Here is a 24,569-nt window from a genome sequence, read left to right on the forward strand (position 1 = left end):
GGCCCAGGTCCTTGGGCCCTGCACCCCATGGGAGACCAGGAGAAGCACCTGGCTCCTGCCTTCGGATCAGTGCAGTGCGCTCGCCGTGGCGACCATTGGAGGGTTAACCAGTGGCAAAAAGGAAGACCTTTCTCTCTGTCTCTCTCTCTCTCTCACTGTCCACTCTGCCTGTCAAAAAAAAAAAAAAAAAAAGCTGGTGTTCATGATTATGACCTCATGCCATCAAAAGTTAATTTGAGGGCCAGCATTGTGGTGTGATGAGGTAAGCCACTGCCTCTGACACTGGCATCCCTGATGGCACCTGGCATTTCTGATCTGGCTTCCATGTAGGAGACCTGGAGGAAGCTTCTGGCTTTGGCCTGACTCAGTAGTGGCTGTTGCCACTGTTGGGGAGTGAACCAGAGGATAGAAGAGCTTTCTCTCTCCGTCTCTCCCTTTCTCTCTAACTCTGCCTTTCAAATAAATAAAAATAAAATCTTTTAAAAAATTTCTAAGAGTTATTTTTAAAAATATTTTTTAAAAAAAGTCAGTGTAAGTTTGCCTATCTTTCAGTTTAACAATCTTAATTGATTTTATGATTCTAGAATTGGGCAACACTTCATTCCATAAAATATAATAAGTGTTCCTAGTATGTTGCTTGTATAAAAAGAGGATATATGATTATTTTAAGATTTTCATGAAAATGTTTAAGTTTTTTGTTGTTGTTGTTTTTTAAGATTTATTTGAAAGTCAGACTTACCAAGAGAGAGAGAGAGATCTTCCACCTGCTGGTTTATTCCCCAAATGGCCACAACAGCTAGGGCTGGGTCAGGCCAAAGCCAGGAGTTTCATCCAGGTCTCCCATGTGGGTTCAGGAGCTCAAACACTCAGGCCATCCTCTGCTATTTTCCCAAGCACATTAGCAGGGAGCTACATCAGAAGTAGAGCAGCTGGGACTCAAATTAGCACCCATATGGGATGCTGGCTCTGTGGACTGTGGCTTAACCCACTGTGCCATGACACCTGCCCAATGGTTATGATTTTTAAAAAAAGCTTTTAGAAACTAAATGGAGTAAGCTTCATGTATTTGGAAAATTCTTTTATGTGGAATACTTCATGTTTGTATTTGAATAAAGAATTATAGTACAAAACAAGAGATGGCTGGGGAGATAAATAACAATATGTAATTATTGCTTGAGATATATTAATATACTTTTTTGCTTTGTTCTGACAGATTGTTTGGCAAACAACAGTGAAGAATTATCAAACAGCACAGTACATTTCCTCAGTCTGTTTAATCACACTTTGACCTGCTTTGAACATAATCTTCAGGTATTTTATAAATTATTTTATAAAAAAACTAATTTTGAGAAGGAGGGCTGGGAGTAAGCGAGAGAGAGAGAGAGTGAGAGTGAGAGAGAGAGAGAGAGAGAGCACACTATCATCAGTGGTCTACTCCCCAAGTGCTTACAGTGGCTGAGGGTGGGCTGAGCTGAAGCTGGGAGCTAGGAGCTCACTCCAGGTTTCCCACATGGATGGCAGGAACTCAATTTACTTGATTCGTTGCCATGCCTCCCAGTCCTACATTAACAGGAAGCCAGTGTCAGAAGCTGGGAATTGAACTGAGGTACTCCAACCAGTTGGGGTGTGTTGGGGTGTGGGCATTTTTTTTTTTTTTAAGATTCACTTATTTATTTGAAAGGCGGAGTTACAGAGAGAGAGAGAGAAAGAGAGAGAGAGATCTTCTGCTTACTGGTTCACTCCCCAAATGGCTGCAACAGCCAGGGCTGGGCCATGCCAAAGCTAGGAACTCCAGCCAGGTCTCCCCCATAGCTGGCAGGGGCCCAAGCACTTCGGCCATCTTCTGTTGCTTTTCCTGGGCACTTTAGCAGAGAGCTGGATCAGAAGTGGAACAGCCAGGAGTTGAACCAGCACTCATATGGGTTGAACCTGCTGTGCTGTGCCATCCCTGGATGTGGGCATCTTAACTGGGGTCCTAACTGCTAGGACAAATGTTTGGCCTCAAATATGTTGTACAAATAAATAATGTATACTTCCAAGTTTTTATAGCATTAGTTGTTGATAATTATCTATACCCATGATATAGAGGAATTAATGGACCTGGGTTTTTTGCTATTAAGTAATTCTCATTACAAATCATTGAGATTTCAGTTCTCTCATTTGAAATAGTAATTTCTTCACTGCCTACCCTCAAGTATTTTGTAGTGAGGATCTAGTGAGATGATGAGTGTAAAAGCATTAAGGGAGGCCTGTGAGTGTTTAATTAAAACCCAGTGTTGGGGCCGGCGCCGCGGCTCACTAGGCTAATCTTCCGCCTTGTGGCGCCGGCACACTGGGTTCTAGTCCCAGTCGGGGCGCCGGATTCTGTCCCAGTTGCCCCTCTTCCAGGCCAGCTCTCTGCTGTGGCCAGGGAGTGCAGTGGAGGATGGCCCAAGTGCTTGGGCCCTGCACCCCATGGGAGACCAGGATAAGTACCTGGCTCCTGCCATTGGATCAGCATGGTGCGCCGGCTGCAGCGCGGCGGCCATTGGAGGGTGAACCAACGGCAAAAGGAAGACCTTTCTCTCTGTCTCTCTCTCTCTCACTGTCCACTCTGCCTGTCAAAAAAAATAAATAAATAAATAAAAAATAAAAAACCAGTGTTGTTCAACCTGTGATTTACCTTGACTGTGTTCATGCAGTAATACGGTATTTTTTGTAGTGTATTATTATTCCGTCTACAGGCAGCTTATTCTTTGGCATCAATAGCTGCTTAAATATGTTTTCCCTACTTTAGAAGGCACTGTTTACTCAGGAAACTTTGTGTGTTGAATTATGATATAAAAGGGAGCCTTTGAGGAGCCTACCTTGAGGATTTTTGTTGCCTCCGTCTCTGACCCTTGAATTTTGGAATCAGAACTTACATGGTACTGAAGGCAAGAGTGGAACTCTGGTGAAGTTGTAATTTTGAATCTTGCAGAACAAGTGAATAACCTCCATAAGAAGATAGAATGATGTTTAGGATATAAGTATGTATGATTTCTTCTTTACTAAACGTGATAACCCAGAATTATTAATTTCCATGAGAGTAATAAAAATTATTAGGAAAGTATTTCCCAAAAATGTGTTCTGTAAGGTGTTAACAGATAGACTATTAAAATGGTTTAGTATTCTACTAAGATTGAGAGTGTGTTGTGAAACTATAAATGGTTATTTTTATATACAGTGTTTATCAAATCTGTTATTAGGCCAGGGAACTCTTTGGTTTAAGATAGTGTTCTAGGGACTGGCGTTATGGTGCAGGGAGCTAAGCTGCTGCTTGCATTGCTGGCATCCTACATGAATGCAGGTTTGAGTCCTGGCTGCTCCACTACCAGTCTAGCTCCCTGCTAATGTGCCTGGGAGGGCAGCGGAGGATGGCCCAAGTCCTGCCACCCACATGGGAGACCCAGATGGAGTTCCAAGCTGGCTGTTAAGGGAATGAACCAGCAGATGGAAGATCTTTCCCTCTAAAGGGATGACGATGAGATGGAGAAGACAGGGAAGAACTGGCTGTAGGGAGTGGGGGCTCAGGGTTCTGACTTGAATGTGTGGAGTCCACAATGCCTATCAGACATCCAAGATGAGATGTCAGATAACGTTACAAATGAGATTGGAGCTCAGGACAGAGGTGCAAGCAGGAGAGAGAACTTTGGGAGTTACCAGGTACAGATGATATTTACGGCCATGAGACTAGAGAGTGGGCATGGAGATGATAAGGAGGCCCAAGCACTGAGTCTTGGCGTGATCTGGTGTTTCAAAGGAGCGTATGAGCAGGGCATGGAGCCAGATTTGTAGTAGCAATGAAATCGGGGCTAGTGGCCAGGCAGTGGCTTCCAGCCCAGCTGAATGTTCGGAAGATGGGTGTAAGTTTCATACGAGGTCCAGCTTGGGTGAGTTTGCAGATGGCTTCTTTGGAAACTTGGGCTGTCCTGGTGACTGTGGAAAGGCAGCTTTCTGTGGAATCAATCCCTCCAGCCTCCTGCTTCTCTGGACACTGGTGGGTGGTGGCAGGGGGTGGAGGTCTGGCAGTTTCTGTGGAAGTGATACGGCAACTGTAGTACCTCCTCTTCCAGTGATGATGTGTGCTGGTTGCACCTTTGTATTTTACAGAGCTTTTCAAGTGCCCGGGTTTAGCCTTCAGTTTTTTTTTTTTTTTAATTTTTTTTAAAAAAAATATTGATTGACTGCTTTGCAAGGATTAGTGACAGAAAGGAAGAGACACAGAGAGAGAACAGCTGGGCCTGGGCCAGGCTGAAGCTAGTAGCTGGAATTTCACTGGGGTCTACCATGTGGGTAGCAGGGACAAAAGTACTTGCACCCTCACCTGCTGCCTTCCTGGGAGCATTAGCAGGAAGCTGGATCAGAAGCAGAGTAGCTAGGACTTGAACTGGCGCTCTGGGATGGGATACGACCATCCCAAGAGAGGGCTGAGCCTGCTGCACCACAACACCTACCCCAGGAAATCAGGAGACAAGGCATATGCTATGTCATCACTTCCTTGAATCCTTTCTCATTAATTTTCTTAAAGATTCATTCCATTCATTTGAGAGGCAGAGTTACAGGCAGAGAGGGAAAGATAGAGAGGTCTTCCGTCCACTGGTTCACTTCCCAATTGGCTGCAATGGCTGGAGCTGCACCGATTTGAAGCCAGAAGCCAGGAACTTCTTCCAGGTCTCCCACGTGGGTGCAGGGGTTCAAGGACTTGGGCCATCTTCCACTGCTTTCCCATGCCATCAGCAGAGAGCTGGATCCAAAGAGGAGCAGCCGGAACTTGAACATACACCATATGGGATGCTGGCGCCACAGGTGGAGACCTAACCTACTGCACCACAGCACCAACCCCTCTCATTAATTTTTAAAATGGGCGTAACTTTTCCATTGATCTAGCTAGTCTCTATATTGATGAAGATGTTTGGTTAAGTGTTTTACAAACTGCTGCCATAGACAGCTTTTTCCCATGTAACTTGAAGAACTTGTATGGGTTTGTTTGGTCCAATCTGGAAGTGGAATTGCTCTGTTAAGTGATGGATGCCTTTTAAGTTTTAATAGAAATAGTTAAATTAGACCTCATCAAGATTCTGTGCTCAATATTTGATCTTGTTTTTAGCTAAATGCACAGTTCTTTTGTGGAAAACAGGCAGTGGGCTATTTCTTGTGACAGACTAAGTTGAGGCTTGGTTTTGCTGTCAGGTAGATGATGACGGTAACATAGTAGGGGCTACATCAGTTTAATTGCTTTTATTTTTCTCTCCTTTTTCTTTTTTTCTTTTATTTATTTATTTATTTATTTATTTATTTATTTTGGACAGTGAGAGAGAGAGACAGAGAGAAAGGTCTTCCTTTGCCGTTGGTTCACCCTCCAATGGCCGCCGCGGCCGGCATGCTGCGGCCGGCACACCGCGCTGATCCGATGGCAGGAGCCAGGTGCTTCTCCTGGTCTCCCATGGGGTGCAGGGCCCAAGCACTTGGGCCATCCTCCACTGCACTCCCTGGCCACGGCAGAGAGCTGGCCTGGAAGAGGGGCAACCAGGACAGAATCCGGTGCCCCGGCTGGGACTAGAACCCAGTGTGCCGGCGCCGCAAGGTGGAGGATTAGCCTACTGCCAGCCTCCTTTTCTCTTTCATTCCCATGTTCAGTTAATGTCCTTTCTCTGTGCTACAAGGTAAAGAATAAAAGGACTAGAAAACAAAGGTGTAAACTGATTGTTTAGCAAACTTGTCCTGGAAAGTAGAAGTAGAAAAGATTGACTTTGCTGACATAATATATATTTGTAATTTTTACTTATTTTCTTCTAATTTAAAACAGAGATTTTAATCTGCTGGTTCACTCCCCAGATGTCCACAGCAGGGGTGGGCATTGGGTACAGTGGTTAAGACACCACATCCCATGTCCACAGTGCCTGTGTTGGAGTCCCTGCTCTGCTCCAGATTCCAGCCTCTGGAATGCACACCCTGGAAGGCAGCGGGTGATGTCTCAAGAACTGAGTCCCTGCCATCTCTGTGGGAGAACTGGATAGCATTCTTGGCTCCTGGCTTTGGCCTGCCCAGCCCTGGCCATTGTGGGCATTCGGGGAGTGAACCAGGAATTTCTCCGTCCCCCTCCCTCCCTCTTTCCCTCTTTCCCTCCCCCTCTCCCCTTCTCCCCTCCCCCCCATCTCTCTCTCCCTATCTCTCTCCCTCTTTCCACTTCTCTCTTTCTATCTTTTAAATAAATTTTTAAAAATTTTACAGGAAGTTGTATCTCAATAAGGCAGACTTCAGTGTTGAAGTCCGTTCAGGCAGGAACTTTTTTCTTTATTTGGTTAAAGTAGGAGAGATAAATGCAAATAGGTAATGATGAGATAACTTGGCCATTTGGGTATTCAGTATTTAGGTTTCATTGGTTAGTACAGCAGTTTTCAACATTTAGGGGCACTTGGGCCAGTATGTGGCCTGGTGGGTTAAGCTGCCGCCTGCAACACCAGCATCCCATGTGGTTGCCAGGTCAAGGCCTGACTGCTCTCTGGTGATGGCCTGAGGAATCCCGCAGAAGTGATCCAAGTGCTTGGGCCCTTGCATCCACGTAGGAGACCTGCAAGAAACTCCCGGCTCCTGCCTTAGGTCTGGCCCAGCCCCAGCCGTTGCAGCCATTTGGGGAGTGAACCAGAGGATGGAGGATCTCTCCCTCTCCCTGTCCCTGTCCCTGTCCCTCTCCCTGTCCCCTCTTCCTCTCTCTCCCCCCTTCCCCCTCCCTCCCTCCCTCTCCTTCTCCCTCTCCCTTCTCTTTCTCTGTGTCTGTAACTACCTTCAAATAAAATACATATTTAAAATTAAAAAAAAAATCAGGGGCATCTAAAAGATGCCAGATACTGTGCCATGTGCTTCACATAGCAGATCTCTTATCCTTGAAACCTGTAATACAGGTAAAGGTCACCCTGGCTTACAGATGAATAAACTTGAGACTCAGAATGGTTTAGTAACTGCCCAGTGTTCTGCACACCATATTGTTCCCTCTGTAGAGGGTGTGTGGCTCACACATGAAAGACTCACCGTGTGTTGATGCACCTTTGTCATTTTAGAGGAGTCTTCTATCACCAAAGAATTACTCAGAAGTCTGCAAAAACTGTCGCGAAGCATACAAAGCTCTGAGCAGTATGTACAGTGAAATGCAGAGAATGAATGAACTTGAGAATAAGGCTGAACCTGGGACACACTTATGCATTGATGTGGAGGATGCTGTAAGTGTTTTACTTCCTGTGCGACGCGTTGTTTGCTGTGTTGAATGTTCATTCTACCCTTTGGGAGGTGAATTGGACTTTGTATATGCTGTCTTCAATCAGAATAACTACAGAGTGCCAGAGTATGCTAGTCTCTCACACTGAAATGGACATTAAATCGAGCACTAGTAAGTGAACTGATAATGTGGTACTTTTTTTTTTTAGTTTGAAAATGTGTTTCATTTTCAGATATGTGGGTATTGTCACATGTTTACATTTGAGTTTCTGCTGCACTTGTTGCTAATTCAAGAAGCTTCTAAATTTAACTACAGCTTGTTTCAGAAGCCATCATCAGTCACTTCGTATCACATTGCTTTATTTCTTTACCTCTGTTACCATCTGAAAGCATTTATTTGTAGTCTGTAGCTTCTCTCTAAAATATAAGGACCTAATCATTTTTGTCCACTGTTCAGTGTCTAAGACAATGCCTGGTATATAACCGAGTTTCAGTGAGTATACCCTGAAGGAATAGTCACCATCAACAGAACGCTTTTTCGGCCATTGTATAGCCTGTCTTTACGTGGGGCACCACTAGATGGCAATCATGCCTTTCTAGGCAATATGAGGCTCAAAGTAGAGGACTTGGGGTCAAAATTGCTAAGTTTAACGATTGAGAATAATGAGTGTGAATTAGCACAGCAGCTCAGAGAGAAGTATAGTGGACCAGTAATAATATTAATATTAAGAATAGCAAGAAGCACTTAAAATGGATGTGCCGTGAGGATTTTTGTTTGTTCATTCCTCTTGTTTAGAACAGTACCAAGTTTATAGTAGGCTCTCAATAATAATTTTAAAGGTTTTATTTATTTATTTATTTTCATTGTATTTGAAAGAGACAGAGAGAGAGACATTAACAGAGACGGGTCTTCCATATGCTGGTTCACTCCTAAATACTGGAAACAGCCAGGGCTGGCTGAGCCTAAGCCAGGAAGGAGCCTAGACTCCAGCCAGGAATCCCTTGTCGATGACAAGGACTCAATTACTTGAGTCATTATCTGCTGCCTTCTGGGATGCACGTGAGCAAGAAGTTAGATCAAAAACAGAGTAGACAGGACTCGAACCAACACTCTTGTATGGGAAGTGGGCATCCCAAGCCTCAACTTAACCACACACTGTATGTCTGCCTCAAATAATGAATGAGTTTTCATGAAGTCTAACTATGTGACTGTTAATATAAGTTCTCAGAAAGCTATAAATGATTGACATTGGAGAATAGTTTGGTTAAAGTGATAAATCTGGAATAGGAATTTCCATGTAGATGTACACTTACCCAGTGTCTGTGAACCAGCTTATTTCCCTGGCAAGAAATGATCCTCAACCACAAAGGGATCTTATGGGATGTGTACCTAATCTGTTTGGATAGTAACAAAGTAATTGTAAGGAAGTTAAATATCAACTAGAATCGTGTTTGTTACTGTTGCAGATGAATATTACTCGAAAGCTCTGGAGTCGAACTTTCAACTGTTCAGTCCCCTGCAGCGACACGGTGCCTGTGATTGCTGTCTCTGTGTTCATTCTCTTCCTGCCTGTTGTCTTCTACCTTAGCAGCTTCCTGCACTCAGAGCAAAAGAAGCGCAAACTCATTCTACGTGAGTTTCTTTCTACAACTATTCATTAGTTCAGTTGAAAGCCTGCATTTAAAGAATTTAAGTCCATTTTAAAAATGATATATCCTCTCATGTTTCGAAACATACTAAATAGCTCTCTGCTTGCCATTTTATAATGATGCTTACTAATGGAAAAGATGTGTGAGAATATTTGTGCATGCAGATACTCAAAGGAAGGTTTGAGATGGTTTACATGGGAAGGGTAGATTTCACCCAGAATAAGGCTGGCAACCACAGAGGAGCAGCGCCCAAGACTCTGTGGTCCAGGCACAGCAATGGCAGTGAGACGCAGATGGCTCCTCGGCCGTGCAAACCATCTAAAGTGCAGTAGGCAGGAAGAAATGATAGCTAGTTTGCAGTTTGCTTATGAACATGCTGGAATTGTAGTACCAGGGACATCACTTGACATCTGGTATGTACTCAGGATGTATGAATTCCCCCTGCCAAATAGGGCAGAGCAGAGGAAACATTAACTAAGAGATCCCATCTAGCTGAAGAGGAGTGGCCTGTAAATCATGCAACTTGTTTATCAGCACTACAGGTTTATTTTTTTAGTAATTTTAGTTTTTTTTTTTTTTTATAAATATTTCATTCATTTATTTGAAAGCCAGTGTTACAGAGAGAGAGGGAGAGAGATCTTCCACCCACTGGTTTATTCCCCAAATGGCCGCAACACCACTGCTTGATCAGGGCAAAGCCAGGAGCTTCATCCAGGTCTCTCACATAGGTGGCAGGGGCCCAAGCACTTGGGCCATCCTCTGCTGCCTTTCCAGGTACATTAGCAGGAAGCTGGATCGAAAGTGGAGTAGCTGGGACTTGAACTGGCATCCATATGGGCTTAACCCACTACACCACAGCACTGGCCCCTTAGCTGTTTTTAAAAAGTTTATTTATTTATTTGAAATAAACTTAAGAGAGGGAGAAGCAGATCTTCCATCTTCTGGTTCACTCCCCAAGTGGCCGCAATGGCTGTATCTGGGGGGTCTCCCCCATGGGAGGCAGGGGCCCAAGTACTTGGGCCATCCTCTGGGGCTTTCCCAGGTGCATTAGCAGGGAGCTGAATCAGAAGTAGAGCAGCTGGGATACCAGCTGGCGTCCATATGGCATGCCGGCCCTGCAGGTGGCGACTTTACTCCCTCTGCCACAACACTGGCTCCCTTGCTTGCATTTTACACAGACAGTAGCCATCAGGGGAGACCACTGGTTTCTCACAGAAACCAGAGCAGTGGTTCTCATCCTTGACTGACTACCAGAATTATCTGCAGAACTTAAAAAAAAAATACAGGTACTTGGGTCCCATTGTAAACCTAACCATTCAGGAAACACTGCTGGGCTGCTTCCTGAGGTCATGGGTAGGTGGCTGGGGCTGCTTCCTGGGGCCTGTGGTTGCCAAGATGCTCAGGATTGCTTGTCTGGTTGCTCCCCAAGGCCAGGGTTGCGTGGACTGGGCCACGTGACTGCTTCCTGGGCAGCAGGAGGGTAGGGGGGGCCTCTTCAGGCTCGGGGTCTGTTTCCCAGAATCTCCTCTGGGTGGGGAGAGGGCATGTGCAGTCTGCGGAGGTGCTTGGAGCAGCTGCTTCACGAGACCCCAAGTGCGGCAGGGTCCTTTGGCGGCTGCCTGCAGCAAGAGCCCAGGTGTGGAGAGTGCGGTGTGGGCGGGCTCTTACTCCCAGCGGTGCAGCCCAGCAGCTTGCTAAGCTGGGGTCAGAGCTTGCAGGGGCCTCAGGGTCTCCAGCAGTAAATATTTCAGGTGTCTGTGACGAGAGTGGAGGCTGCTGGGAACCTCCTGCTTACCCCTCCCCCACCAAATGGAGTCCCTCTTGGTTCAGAATTGAACCTGAGAGGCAGAAGGGCAGATGCTGTGTGCTTCACTCTGTTCTTTATTAGATTATTGCGTATCTGCATGCTTGGCAAGGCCGTGCCCTGTGCTCCCGGCTCCTGGCCCACCCCTTCTGTGACTGGGGGAGTGGTCCGTGGAGGCAGGCCCTTGGGCACATGGCTGAAGAGGTTCCGGATGCTCAGTCCATGGGCAGGTGCACTGGCCTGAGAGCAGGGGCCACAGGGCTTTGCCTCACACGGGATTTCACCCAGGTAGCCCTAGGCCTGCGTTTGGTACTGAAGCCTGGACTTAATTCATTCTCCCTTCTCTAAGGAAGGAGTTGCTCTCCATACTGTGCCGCCTGTAGCTGGGGGAGGGGTGATGCTGGCAACTCTTCCCTTCCTGCCTTCCTCAAGCAGCATTCTTAATGCGCTGAAACCAGAGGCTGTGGTCTCTCACCTGGCTCCCCGCTTCTTTGTAAAGGTAGATTGGTATGTGAATACCATTCCAATTGTAACATGCCTTATTTGCAGCCATATATATTTGCCTGCATATGATATATGTACAAGCCATTTCTACATAATTTAATTTTTTTAACACGGCAGAGTTCTTTCACTGCAGGTTTGTGGTTGTTTTTCTGTATGAAAATAGAGACAGTTTCATTTCTTTCTCCCCAGTATAAATACCTTTCTTTCTCTCGTTCTCACCCTAGTGCACCAGCTACATTGGTGGCATGATCTTGAATATGGGCCCAGATATCCTTGTCTTGTCCCAGACCTTAGGGGGAAGTCATTCAGTCTTTCACAGTTAAGCTGATGATTGCTGTAGAATCTTTGGAGATACCCTTGAACAGGCTGAGGAAGTTTTCACTGAATTGCTTTAAGCAAAATTTAGATTTCAATTTCTTTTTTTTTTTTTTTTAACAGGCAGAGTGGACAGTGAGAGAGAGAGAGAGACAGAGAGAAAGGTCTTCCTTTGCCGTTGGTTCACCCTCCAATGGCCGCTGCGGCCGGTGCTCTGCACTGATCCCAAGCCAGGAGCCAGGTGCTTCTCCTGGTCTCCCATGGGGTGCAGGGCCCAAGCACTTGGGCCATCCTCCACTGCACTCCTGGGTCACAGCAGAGAGCTGGCTTGGAAGAGGGGCAACCGGGACAGAATCCGGTGCCCCAACCGGGACTAGAACCCGGTGTGCCGGCGCCGCAAGGTGGAGGATTAGCCTATTGAGCCGCGGCGCTGGCCTAGATTTCAATTTCTAAGCCAGACTTTTAAAATATGTAATTTTATTATTATACCTTAGAGCACTTTTCTAAGTAGACCACTTTCACCTGCATTACATATTTGAGATTGTGGTGTTCAAGAAGGTGTAAGTGATGTCTGTTTTTGGTTTTTTGGTACTGTTTCTGAAAGTCATGGGTAGTTTCTAACCAAGTTCTATTATCTGAAGTTGGCAGAAAAAATAGGCTTACGTTTTAATTCTTAGAAGATTCAGTCTCTACAGACTCAAGAAGAATTAATAGACAGATATTGTAGTTTGTATAACAATAATGAATAACCATGCATGGAAAATTAAATTTAAGTTAAAATATGCTATCTTTGATTTATGCAGCCAAACGTCTCAAGTCCAGTACTAGTTTTGCAAACATTCAAGAAAATTCAAACTGAAACCTACGAAATGGAGATGCTACGTTTGCACCACGTGGATGAATGGTGAACGACACAGCTTGGTCAGAAAGAAGATAAGCTGTGGCTTGAGGAGTCAAGTTCTTGAGAAATGCAAGGACATCTGATTTATTTTTAAATAAGAATTCTCAATCTTTCTTCCCTTTTCCACTTCTTTTTGTAAGGGTTTGTGTATTTTTAATTTCCAGGAATGGCAATGTTGTCTGTTTGAAAGTGTATTTGTTACAATAACAAAAGACACAAGAACAGTCTTTGCTTTTAGGGTGTGTAATTACTGGTATTTCTTTATTAATGAAATTACCTCAAGTAGGAAAGTTTTTGAAAACTAGGACTTAAAATGTAACCAGTTACGGAAAAAGGCTTTGGAAAAGAAATATACTTGCCAGAAGGTCCTAGGTCCAAAGGTTAAATTCTTCCTATAGCAGTATTATTGCTTGTATATTTAGTACGTTGTATGTTACAATAGTGTGGAATTCAATCTCCACTTTCCCTGAAAGTCACTTTTCAAACCACTAATTATAAGCTTCCATAACAGTTTTTAGAAGTGGTAAAGTCACATCACATTTATCTTTGGATAAAAGATTTTGGTAACTGGTTTCTTACTTAACTTTTATAAATAGTATTTTGCATCTTATTTTTGCCTTTATGTCATAAATAATTTGAAGTCATTGCACTGCTTTATTACATTTAGGGCAAGATGGATTCTTCTTAGGTCAGGAATTTACATTATGAATTACATTAAGTTATTTGGCAATTTATAATTTATTACTACTTTGAATCAGATGTAGCAGTCACACTGTATTTAATTGTGAATTCTTTTTTAATGGAGAAATATGGGGATTTGGGGGGAGAGAAGGAGTACAGAAGCTTAAGGTTCAGGAAGTAGATGTTGGCTGTAAGACTGCTGAATGGTTCACACTGGAGGCATGAGTCGTAATGATAGTCTCATACAACATGCAGGTAGATCAAGATGATGCTTATTTTTAATTATTTGAATTAGATCAAAGTGAAATGATTGAGATGAAGTCATGTATTTCATTCGCAGAAAAATTCTGTTTTGGAATATTTGCATTGGTATTTAAAAATAAATGCTTTGTTTCATAATTGTTCACAGTCGTATCTGTCAGGTTTTTAGAGTTGAGGATTCATGTATTAATCCCTTCATGGTTTCTTGCTGGAAGTAGGTTTTGTTTTAAATGTTGAGAATATAAAGTCTCCTCTGTATGGGTGGAAGAGTTGGTAAAGTAATAAGAATTTGAATCCCTTCATCTACTGTAAAATGCTCCACAGAGACAAAAAATGTTTTCTTTTACTGTTTTATGTTTACCGTATACACGGAGTGAAAGAGAAGACTCAGCCTGGTGTGCTCTGACGTGTCCCCAATGTGCTGGGACTCCTTCTCCCGCCATCCTTCTCGCTGCTGCTGCTGACGGCACTGTCTTCATTTGAAGCACATGGTTGAGAGCCATTGAAAGCATCCTTCAGTGCAGAGAGAACCAGTTCACGCGTGGGAAGTTAAAAAATGAGGTATTCGATGCTGTAAGCAGTGACTGTCTCAGCACCTTTCGTTATTACATATTTGCAAAAACCCTTGCTTTTGAATTTAAAGCTAATAAGCACTTTAAAAAAGAAAAGGCAGCCTTTACTATTTGTCTAGTTGGATCATTGCTTTTTAAAAGCATCAGCAATAGATTTCAAAAATAAGTATTAGACTAACAAGTATAAATACTTCATTGTGGAGTCAAAGTGAAAAGTTGCATAGTTCTGGATTCTGAGATGCATAGCTGATGTGTATGCACAAGAATATCTAAGTTTTTTGACCTTAAAATAAAGGCAGTAATTTAAGAACATTGCAGTGCTGTATTTGGATTTCTAAATGCGTTTTGAAAACTTCAGATGTAATTTAATGTCAGAGTCCGGCGTTTCAGGTATAAAGTTTAAATGGCTACTTTAGGGCAAGCATTTGGCACAGCAGTTAGGACACTGCTTGGGATGCTCTGTCCTACATCAGAGTGCCTGGGTTTGAGTTCTGCCTCTGCCCCAGATTCCAGCTTCCTGCTGATGCACTTCCTGGGAATCAGCAAGTGATGGCCTGAGTAATTGGGTCCCTGCCACCACATGGGAGACCTGGTTGGAGTTCTAAGCTCCTGGCTTCAGTCTGGCTCTTCCCCCAGCTGTTGTGGGCATTTGGGGAATCAACCTGTAGATTAAAGATTTCTGTTTTCCTCCCTTTCAAAAAAAAATACCTACTTAATTTTTTAAAAAATATTTATTTGAGAGGTAGCGTTACAGAGAGTGAGAGGGAGAGAGAGAGAGAAAGGTCTTCCATCCACTGGTTCACTCCCCAGTTGGCTGCAACAGCCAGAGCTGGGCCTACCTGAAGCCAGGAGCTTCTTCCGGGTCTTCCCTGCGGGTGCTTTCCCAGGCCGTAGCAGAGAGCTGGATCAGAAGAGAAGCAGTTATGACCTGAACCAGTGCCCACCTGGGATGCTGTTGCCACAGGCGGAAGCTTAGCCTACTACACCACAGCGCTGGGTGCAAAAATACCTACTTTAAAAGTACCGTCTGTCTTAGAATTTTGCTGCAAATGAAAATGTACTTTTGGATTTGCAGGGTAGGGAGGGGGATTTGAGGATTAAAACTAACATTAGATTATTTATTTATTTATTTGAAAGGCAAAGAGACCGAGATCTTCCATCCACAGGTTTCACTCTCCAAATGTTTCTAACAGCTGAGGCTAAGCAAGGCCAAAGTCAGGAGGCTGTAACTCAGGCTGGCTCTCCCATGTGGAGACTACATGAGCCGTCACTTCCGCCTCCCAGAGTGCATGTTAGCAGAAAGCTGGAATTGGAAGCACAGCCCGGACCCAAATGCAAACACTCCCGTCTGGGATGTGGCCATCCCAAGTGGCATCTCTACAGCACCTCCAGATCCTACCCCGACATCAGTTGTTTTGAAAATGTAACACCACAGGTTAGCTGGTAGATGTTACTCCTATTTGGATCGTATTTTCTTTTAAATACTTATTTATGTATGGGGGGGGGGGAGAGACAGACAGACAGACAGACAGGTGTCCCATCTACTGGTTCCCTCTCCAAATGCCAGCAACAGTCAGGACTCAGGCAGGCTGAGAACTGTCAGTCCAGATCTCCCACATGGCTGGCAGAGCCACAGCTACCTGGCCTGTTTGTAACCACTCCCTCCCAGGATCTGCACTAGCAGGGGGCTGGATTCAGGGTTCAGAACCGGGTACTCCAGCGTGAGATGTGGACATCCTAGCCCGTGTCTTAACCACCATGTCAGACCCCCTCCATGGGAATCAGTGCTTTCTAGTGTTCCACGGGTGGGCTCTGCTCTGTACTGCAGTTTACTCCTTATAAAGTGAGATGTTTCCCAGAACAACATCATAGTTAGGATTGCATTCCTGACCAAAGGCTTGACATCAGATAAATAATACACATCGCCAGCGATGGATTTCTAAAGCAAAAGTAATCTATTAACCTATATAACAATTTTAAATGGCAAAAAATTGTCTTCCAAGTTCCTGTATTTTCTGAACTAGAAGAAAACTTAGAGACCATATGATTATAGAATCCCAGAGCTGGGTGGGTCCCTGGAGACTGCCTGGTCCCACATTCTATCCACTGCATGGATTCCTTTTTTTTTTTTTTTTTTTTTTTTGACAGGTAGAGTTAGACAGTGAGAGAGAGAAACAGAGAGAAAGGTCTTCCTTTTGTTGGTTCACCCCTCAAATGGCCGCTACGGCCGGAGCTACACTGATCCAGAGCCAAAAACCAGGTGCTTCTTCCTGGTCTCCCACGCGGGTGCAGGTACCCAAGTACTTGGGCCATCCTCCACTGCCTTCCTGGGCCACAGCAAAGAGCTGGACTGGAAGAGGGGCAACCAGGACTAGAACCAGTGCCCATATGGGATTCCTCTTAAAAAAAACACGTAGATGGGCCTTCTGGCACAGTGGGTTAAGCCGCTACTTGGGACACTCACATCCCTTACTGGAGTGCTGGTTTGAGTCTTGGCTACTCGACTTCTGATCCATCTCTCTGCTAATGCTCCTGGGAAAGCAGCAGATGATAGCTCAAGTACATGAAGGCCTGAGTGCTTGAGCCTCTGCCATCCACATGCGAGACCCAGATGGAGTTCGTTGCTCCTGGCTTGGGCCAGGACTAGCCCTAGCTGTTGCACCCATTTGGGGAGTAACCAGCAGATGGAAGATATACCTCTGTGTGTGTGTGTGTGTGTGTGTGTATCTCCCCCGCTTCATGCTCTGCCTTTCAAATAAATAAGTCTTTTAAATAAATAAAAGGAACAGTTGGTTCTTTGTAGCTAGATACTGTAGTTCCTCTGTTGTCCACTTAAATCCTCAGGGTTGTATCCAAAAAGATTTGTCCAGTAGCATTGGAAGTGAAAGGTAATTGTAATTTCTGGGATTATTGTATATAACTGGAGTATAGATGGGATTGAAAATTATTAACTGCTATTCCACTTTGATTTCTGAAGCAGGAAGTAATCAGAAGGGAGGAGAAGGCTTCTGGCCACGTCTGTGTGAGTCTTTGGGAGCAGGGGCCCACACTTGAAGGCCTTGCATCCGTTCCTGCTTCCAAACAGAACCAGAGCTATTCCTTCTCTTCCCCCTCTCCTATTAGTACCTAATTGTCTACATTCACTGGGGGTGCCGTTGCCAGCAATTTTGTAATAGAAGCTGAAGCACAAAGGGCTTGACCTTGGCTTTTTTTAAATCCTCTTTGTATCTTGGCTGTCCTCCCACTAAATCAGGCACAGGGTTTATTTGTACAATCCAGGGATACTTACCAGTCAAAGTCCAACACACACACACACACACACACACACACTTCTTTCACTGCTTTTCTCCTATAGAATTGGAGAATTAGCAACATGGTGTGGACAAGCAGTAGCCATAAGGATAGCATAAGTGGGGAGGAGAGCAATTAGAACCTCAGACTGCATTTCCACTGCCCCCACCCACACTTCCATCCTGTGATTCCTGAGTACATAAAGGAGTGACCCCAGGAGTGGAAGTCTGCATGGAATAGATTGTGGGTCACTTGTCTTGAAGCTGTGTGTGCTAGCAAGCTAAATGTGTACTGTTAGGCTGTATATTTACTGGGAAAGCTTGCAGGAAATGAAGGAGGTTATGGGAGGGCTAAAACTCTGCTTGCCCTTGCACTCCTTGGCACACTCTGCCCATTCTCCACTCGGGACTTCGGCCTTGCTCTAACTCACTACTCAGTTAGCAGCAGTGGTAAATGCATTGTTGCGTTATTTGTGAAGAAGGAAAAAATTCCAAATTACATTGGGGATTTGGATTAACGTTGAAGTTGTTAATGTAACTACTACTAATAAAAGTAAGAGAGGGTATAACTACTGAACTGACAGAAGGGGAAAGCCCCAATATAACAAAAATCAAGAGAAGAGAGAAATGAGGACATAGAACAGGCAGGATGAGTAATGAATGGCAGATTTAAACCCAAATGTCAGTAACTAGAACACACAGAAAGGAAAAGAAGAAAGAGAAAGGAAGGAAGAAAAGAAGGCAGGCAGAACATAATCTTGATAGCATAAGAAAGTGAACAAACCTCACTAAAAATAAAGAGGCAAACCTTCCAAATACAGCATATGTGAATTCATTCCATCGGCATGCGAGAAGAGTCGTGCGCCTTGCACAAGTTAGAGTCTACTCTAGGGGGTCAAGGTAGTACGCTCAGCAGGACTGCGGTGTCCCTTAGTTTCATACCTGTCTGTGGCCACTGGCCCTCTAATGCCCTCAAACCTTGCTGGAGCCCTGATTCTGCACAACCCCAGGACTGTGATCCCAGAACACACTTGGAAGTCGACCACATCTGATTCAGTTGCCCCTTTCTCTGAGCTAGAAAGCTGTGTGCTCTCTGTCCCTTGTCTCTGAGCTAGAAAGCTGTGTGCTCTCTGTCCCTTGTCTCTGAGCTAGAAAGCTGTCTCTCTGTCCCTTGCCACCTGAGCTACCACTTCTAGAAAGCTGTCTACTCTCTGGAGGCCGCTTCTTGTTATCACCATATTTCTGGGCTGCTGCCATGGAAGTTATAAAGAAGACGGCTCGGGGCAGGTGTTTGGTGCAATGGGTAGGACACCACCTGGGATGCTGGCATTTCGTGTCAGAGAGTCTGGGTTCAAGTCCTGGCTCCATTCACAATTTCAGCTTCCTGCCAAGGTGCACCCTGGGAGACCGCAGATGATGCCTCAAGAACTTGGGTCCCTGCCACCCATGTGGGAGACCCTGATTGAGTTCCAGGGTCTTCACTTCATCCTGGCCCAGTCCTGGCCGCTGCAGGCATGAGGGAGTGACCCAGTGGTTAGAAGATCTACCTCACTGTCTGCCTCTTTGCCTTGCAAATAATATGAAAAATAAATAAATGTAAAAACAAAAGACTTGCATCATTTTTTAAGAAAATCAACAATCAGTTGGGGAAGTAAAATGCAACCCATGTGATAAACAGTTGATAATAATAGGGCCTAGCCATTTAGGCACCTGCATTCCACTTAGAGGTCCTGGGTTTGAGTCCTGGCTCCACTCGTGACTCCAGCTTCCTGCTAATGCACACTCTGGAGGCAGCAGTGGGGCTCAAGGACTTGGGTCCCTGCCACCCATGTTTTGGCTTGGGCCATCCTGGGCTGTCGAAGGTGTTTTGGAACTTTCTGTCACTCACTCTCTGCATCTCAAAACATTTTAGGCAAAGAGTTACTAGTATTGACAGATGAGGGGACTTTCAAAAGTTAATGGAAAGTTCATATTTTAGTTCCATTTTTCTGTGAACTTCTGAAGTCCCCTTATGTAAAATGTTATAAACAAATGGGATAATTTAAAATTTTAATTGGTAAAATTAAGTTTAAAATCATTTTAAATGGAAAAATCAACAAAGGAAAGGCACAGAATTCTAAAACAAAGTAAGCTAATGGAGGTAATGATTAGGTGTTCAGTCGACCCATTAAAGAAACACACGTTACAACTACATGGTGGTACTGTGTTCTATCAAATGGATTGTCAGTTAAAAAAAAAAAAAAGAATAGCAGTGAGGATGGCCTGAGAAGAAGAATTTCCACCACTCATCATGAGAGTGCAAATGGATACAGACATTCTCAGTTCTTTCTTTCGGCTTAGTTCCTGAGTGTCAACTGGGCGGCCCCGGTAAACCCTCCATGACATCTTGTATGAGGCCCTTTGGCTCTTGACTCATTGTGTTTCTTGTTAAGGAATAACTTGCTGTAAAGGAAAAAGCCATGACCTTGAAATCAGACCTAGGTTTAAACTCCTGCTCTTCCTGTTAGAATATGGACAAGCAGCTTAGTCCTCTGAGCCTCAGTTTCCACATCTGTGAAATGGACTTGCTTTGCAAATGACTGCAACTAAAATGAAAGTAAACTGAGAGTCTACAGCACAATGCCAGCTCCTAGGGCTTCATTTACCCTACTGTTAGGAAGTACCAGTCCATCTTTTTCCTTACCGGCTACACCAGGCGCAGGTTGCCTGATGCGATTTGGTGCTCGATGAAGTCCTCTCACATATTTGTGTAGTGTAATGCCATGCTCCTCATATTTGTGATTGTTCTCCAGCCTCTCTCAACTGGATTATAAGCTCTTCCAGTTCAGGGGCTGTGTCTGCTTTGTCTTTTGTGTCTGTAGTTCAATGAGTGGTTTTGCAGTCACAGTCACACTTGTTTGAAGAAGGATGGTAAAATACGGCCCTGAACCCCTGAACGGCCATGTGGCAAGGCCAGGGGAAAGAACGTCTGAGATCTGGAAGAAAAGTCCTCCAGCTTCCCATGAGGAGTGTACGTGGCGAGGAAGCAGGCCCCTGAACAGGAAAGTCCAGGGTGCACCTGCCCGTGCCGGAACCCTCCCGCTGTAGCCAGAACCAGCGCCAAGGCTCATGGACTGCGCCCCGAATCTAGCGTCTTAAGTCGCTCATAATACCTTTTCTGGGCAGGCATCCCATCTGCGGCTTAATCTCTGCTAAATGAACATTCATTAGATCTGACTGTTGAAAAATACCAAGTTCAATTGGACAGTTCAGCCCATCAACAGGATGCTCATAACTGATTTAATTTCTCTTTCCCTGGCAGTAATTCCGCACATTACCTACTTATTTGCTGTGATGAACATGCCATTCAGCTAAAATAAGATTAACTGCTTAAAGCATGGCATTACAGGCAGAGGACTTTACTGCTGCTTTGTGTTGCGTTGTAAGGGTCAGCAGTTAAACTGTACGGTGTTGTCGTTTCTTCCCGGGCAATCAAGACGGCTTCATGGAGGATTAGCGCTCCCCAGCCGACTCCCGATGCAACGTTGGGAGCAGCGAATTTCTATGTTTAGGTTACAGCCTGGGGCAGCAACAACCTGCAGAACCAAACCCAAAGGCCTCGTCGGCACTCCGATTGTACAGCTTTTTGTGCAACCCCTCCACCCCCCGTGCTCTAACAGTGGTGAGACTCTCACCTGCCATGAGACCGTGCTAGGAAAATTGCAAGAGGCCTTGGGCATGCATCTGGCAAACAGCGCTGCAATACCCCCAAGTGGGGGCAAGGTCCAGAAAATGAACCCAAGTTCCCCCATGTCCGTGGACATTCACCTGTTCTTTGCATCCAGGTCACATCTCACTCCTTCAGCAGAACTTTCTAGACTGAGCTCCACTGAGCTCATTATTACCACTGTAAATAACACTTTCCCTCATGTTACTCAAGGTTGGTCCTGCAGCCATTTCTTTATATGCCAAGTCTTCCTTCTCAGGAGCCTGAGAATTGAGCAGCCCCTGGCTGACTATTGTAGCAGAAAGAGGGAGAAAGTTTGAAAGCTCCGGCAAGAAACTCCTTCTCACCCACTGCACTTCCAAGCCAGCCTGGGAGAGGAGCAAGCTTCCAGGGGCTTCCTTTCTGCCACTTCCCAGCCTCGCTGCACCTCCGGCTCAGATGGCTGTGATCAGCAGGACAGCTCCTCACCTGCCTTCCTGGCGGGGGCCGTAACAGGCTATTGAATTTTCCCCTGCGAAGCAGGTTGGTACAGGTCTGTGCTAGGCAGGTGGCGCTTGCAAGGTTGGATGGGTATTAAGTATGCTCTTTCAGGTGGGGTTTAGTTTGGGTCCTGATTCCTTCACTGAGCTTGCAAGGGCAGGGTGGGAAGGGGGAGGCAAGGTTGGTTCTGCCCTTTATGCTAGGCAACCACATGGACTATTCAGCAAAACCAGGGGACCTGCCTTTGACCGTGACCTTCCAGGGAAAGGGCCGTGGATGATCTGAAGTTGGCTTGGGGGCACTGCTTCTTGGGGATGGCAAGGTCACCCTCTGACAGCTGTGACTATAACAGAGATGCACCCTCACCCACTCCCTTCATTGTCCTGCTAGAAAGAGGGGATGTACTATATAATCACAGACTGTGAGAGTCCACAGGTGCACAGATCATCTTCTACTCCAGGCCTTTACTTATTTCTTGGGGGTAGAAATTACAATTTAGTCAATGTGGCTTAGACAAATTTATTTTTAAAAAAAGCAGGTTACGGGGCTGGCACTGTGGTACAGTAAATTAACCCTCTGCCTGTGGCACCGGCATCCCATGTAGGCACTGGTTCTGGTCCCGGCTGCCCCTCTCTACCGGTACAGCTCTCTGCCGTGGCCTGGGAAAGCAGTGGAGGATGGCCCAAGTCCTTGGGCCCCTGCACCCACGTGGGAAACAAGGAAGAAGCACCTGGCTGCTGGCTTCAGATCTGCACAGCTCCAGCGTTGCAGCCATTTGGGGAGTGAGCCAATGGACAGAGGACCTCTCTCTCTGTCTCTCCCTCTCACTGTAACTCTGCCTCTCAAATAAATAAAAATATTTTTTTAAAAAGCATGTTATTTAGGCCGGCGCCGCGGCTCACTAGGCTAATCCTCCGCCTAGCGGCGCCGGCACACCGGGTTCTAGTCCCGGTTGGGGCGCCGGATTCTGTCCCGGTTGCCCCTCTTCCAGGCCAGCCCTCTGCTGTGGCCAGGGAGTGCAGTGGAGGATGGCCCAGGTGCTTGGGCCCTGCACCCCATGGGAGACCAGGAAAAGCACCTGGCTCCTGGCTCCTGCCATCGGATCAGCGCGCTGCGCCGGCCGCAGCGCGCCGGCCGCGGCGGCCATTGGAGGGTGAACCAACGGCAAAGGAAGACCTTTCTCTCTGTCTCTCTCTCTCACTGTCCACTCTGCCTGTCAAAAAAAAAAAAAAAAAAAAAAAAAAAGAAATATTTAAAAAAAAAAAAAAGCATGTTATTTAACTCTCTATCTCTATTTTCTTTAGTTCAGGCTTGTTTTAATTACAAGTGACAGGAACCCAACTCAAATTAGCTTAAGCATAAAAGGAGATTTATTGGATCACATAACTGGAAAGTTCAGAAACTGATCTGGCTTCCAATTTGACCTGACTCAGGAACTCCTGGGAGGTTGCCACCTGCGCCCTTCACCCACTTCCCTGGCTTCATTCTTCCTGCAGGGGTTTGCTCCATGCAGAAGAAGTGGCTGTGGGCAGTCTCCGCTCACGTACTTCCAAAGGCAGGTCCCCTTCTCCTCCGGCCCAAAAGGAAAAGCCCCAGAAAAAGCACTGATTGGCTAGATTGGAACACATCACAGTGCCCAGGAGGATGAGGTACATGATTGGCTGGCCTGGCTTCTATGCTTGGCCACTCCCACCACACACACACACCCCTCTGTGGTCAGAAAGCAAGACCCTACCACTGGCAGTGTCATCAAAACCACAAAAAGAGGCAGAGGGAAGAGTTCCCCTCAAAGAGGAATTCTGAAAAGACAAAATTAGCAGACTGATGCTTCAAACGTCCTCCAGTGGTCTCCCCGAGAGCAAACTACTTCTGGATCCTTCGGAGTAGATCTCTTTCTGGAATCTTTCCATTCCCATCGCGAGCCTTGCTCATTGCTACCACCGGCAGGGGCTAAGGCAGTGTCTTCTTACTGTGTCATCTCCATTCTCCCCTTTCCCCATTCACTTACCACCCTACTCATCCACTCCAAAGCACTGAGTGGTGCTCATCCACTCAGTGGATTCCAGTCCTGTGAATTATGGAGGCGGCCACAGGCGGCAGGATGTGCCCTCGTGGTTAGCAAAGCTGCTTCAGAGCGCTAAGCCGGGCCATCTCCATAGAGTGCATTCTGTAATTCCAGTTACTGCCAATGCCCTCTTCACCCGGACCGTGCCGCTTGCTGTGTTCGGGCTGTGACCCAGTGCAAGCCCATGGGTCTGCTGATGGCTCACTTTTGGAGACTGGTGAGGGGGCAGAGGAGGAGACCCAGGACAGCTGTCCAGTGTTTTCTTGATTTCACCCTCACCACCTCTGAGAGGCTGAAGACCAGTCAGGATGCCCTCTCGCACTCCGGGAATGCCGACAGTTTTAAATACTCCCCCGGCGACAGAAGGGAAGACATCTCCGGCAGAGCCTGCTGGTTGGCCCCGTAGCCATTCTGCATGCCTCCATGGCTAGGGAAGGTTTAGGTCCCAAGTGACTTCCCAGGGTGATGACAGCAGCTCCCAGGCCCCCTTACAGCCGCGTGGCTGGCTGGCTGACTGTGGAGCAGGAGCACTGAATGGCAGCTTCAGGGATCCTCGTCCCCAGGGAGAGCCGCTGGGGGTTCTGACTTTCTCCCTCCTTCCATCCTGCTACTGGCAATGTGGCTGTGATGCAGCTTGTGGAAGACAGGACAAAGGCCAGGTTGCGTTGATTTGTTTAAGCCACCCCAGAAGAAAAATCCTCTGGGGACCAAGTCCGGTCTTTGAGTGTCCTGTGACAGCACCAGCAGGACTGCCCCACCCCCACCCTGGCCTCCCTCTGCTGTGAGCCTGCAGATCTTGCCCTGTTCACAGCCCGGGGGCCTCCTCTGCCTGCACTGTCCCCTTCCTTCTTATTGCTGGCCCCTGAGAGCAAACCAAAACAGCACATTGCATGCTCCCTGGGCGTTGGCTCCCTCCCCTGCCTGGAGTCCCATTTGTCCCTTCAATTCTATCTCCTTTTGGCTGTCCCTGGAGTAACCCCACTTGTTGCTGTGGATTCGTTTTGAGAGGGGGAGCACAGTGGGGGAAAGATGTGCAGAGTCACCACACAGACCCTGGGAGTCGGGTGAAAGCAGGCCAGAGGCGAGCAGCCTGCAGACTTGTTTATT

General features: G+C 46.1%; 1 protein-coding gene across 3 annotated transcripts in view; it reads left to right on the forward strand.

Moving 5' to 3' along the window:
• OSTM1 (osteoclastogenesis associated transmembrane protein 1) overlaps positions 1-14,233 on the forward strand; it is a 33,003-nt gene extending 18,770 nt beyond the window's left edge. The window contains exons 4-7 of one of the 3 annotated variants that reach the window (XM_089332345.1): positions 1,214-1,311; positions 7,080-7,238; positions 8,701-8,866; positions 12,310-14,233. In XM_089332345.1, coding sequence (XP_089188471.1) covers positions 1,214-1,311; positions 7,080-7,238; positions 8,701-8,866; positions 12,310-12,365 — 479 coding nt within the window. In that variant the 3' untranslated portion in view covers positions 12,366-14,233. 3 annotated transcript variants of the gene reach the window in all.
• The last annotated feature ends 10,336 nt before the right edge of the window (positions 14,234-24,569 follow it).

The sequence above is a fragment of the Oryctolagus cuniculus genome, chromosome 5 (assembly GCF_051225735.1).
Source record: "Oryctolagus cuniculus isolate XC-2025 breed Fujian yellow rabbit chromosome 5, ASM5122573v1, whole genome shotgun sequence".
NCBI lineage: Eukaryota > Metazoa > Chordata > Mammalia > Lagomorpha > Leporidae > Oryctolagus > Oryctolagus cuniculus.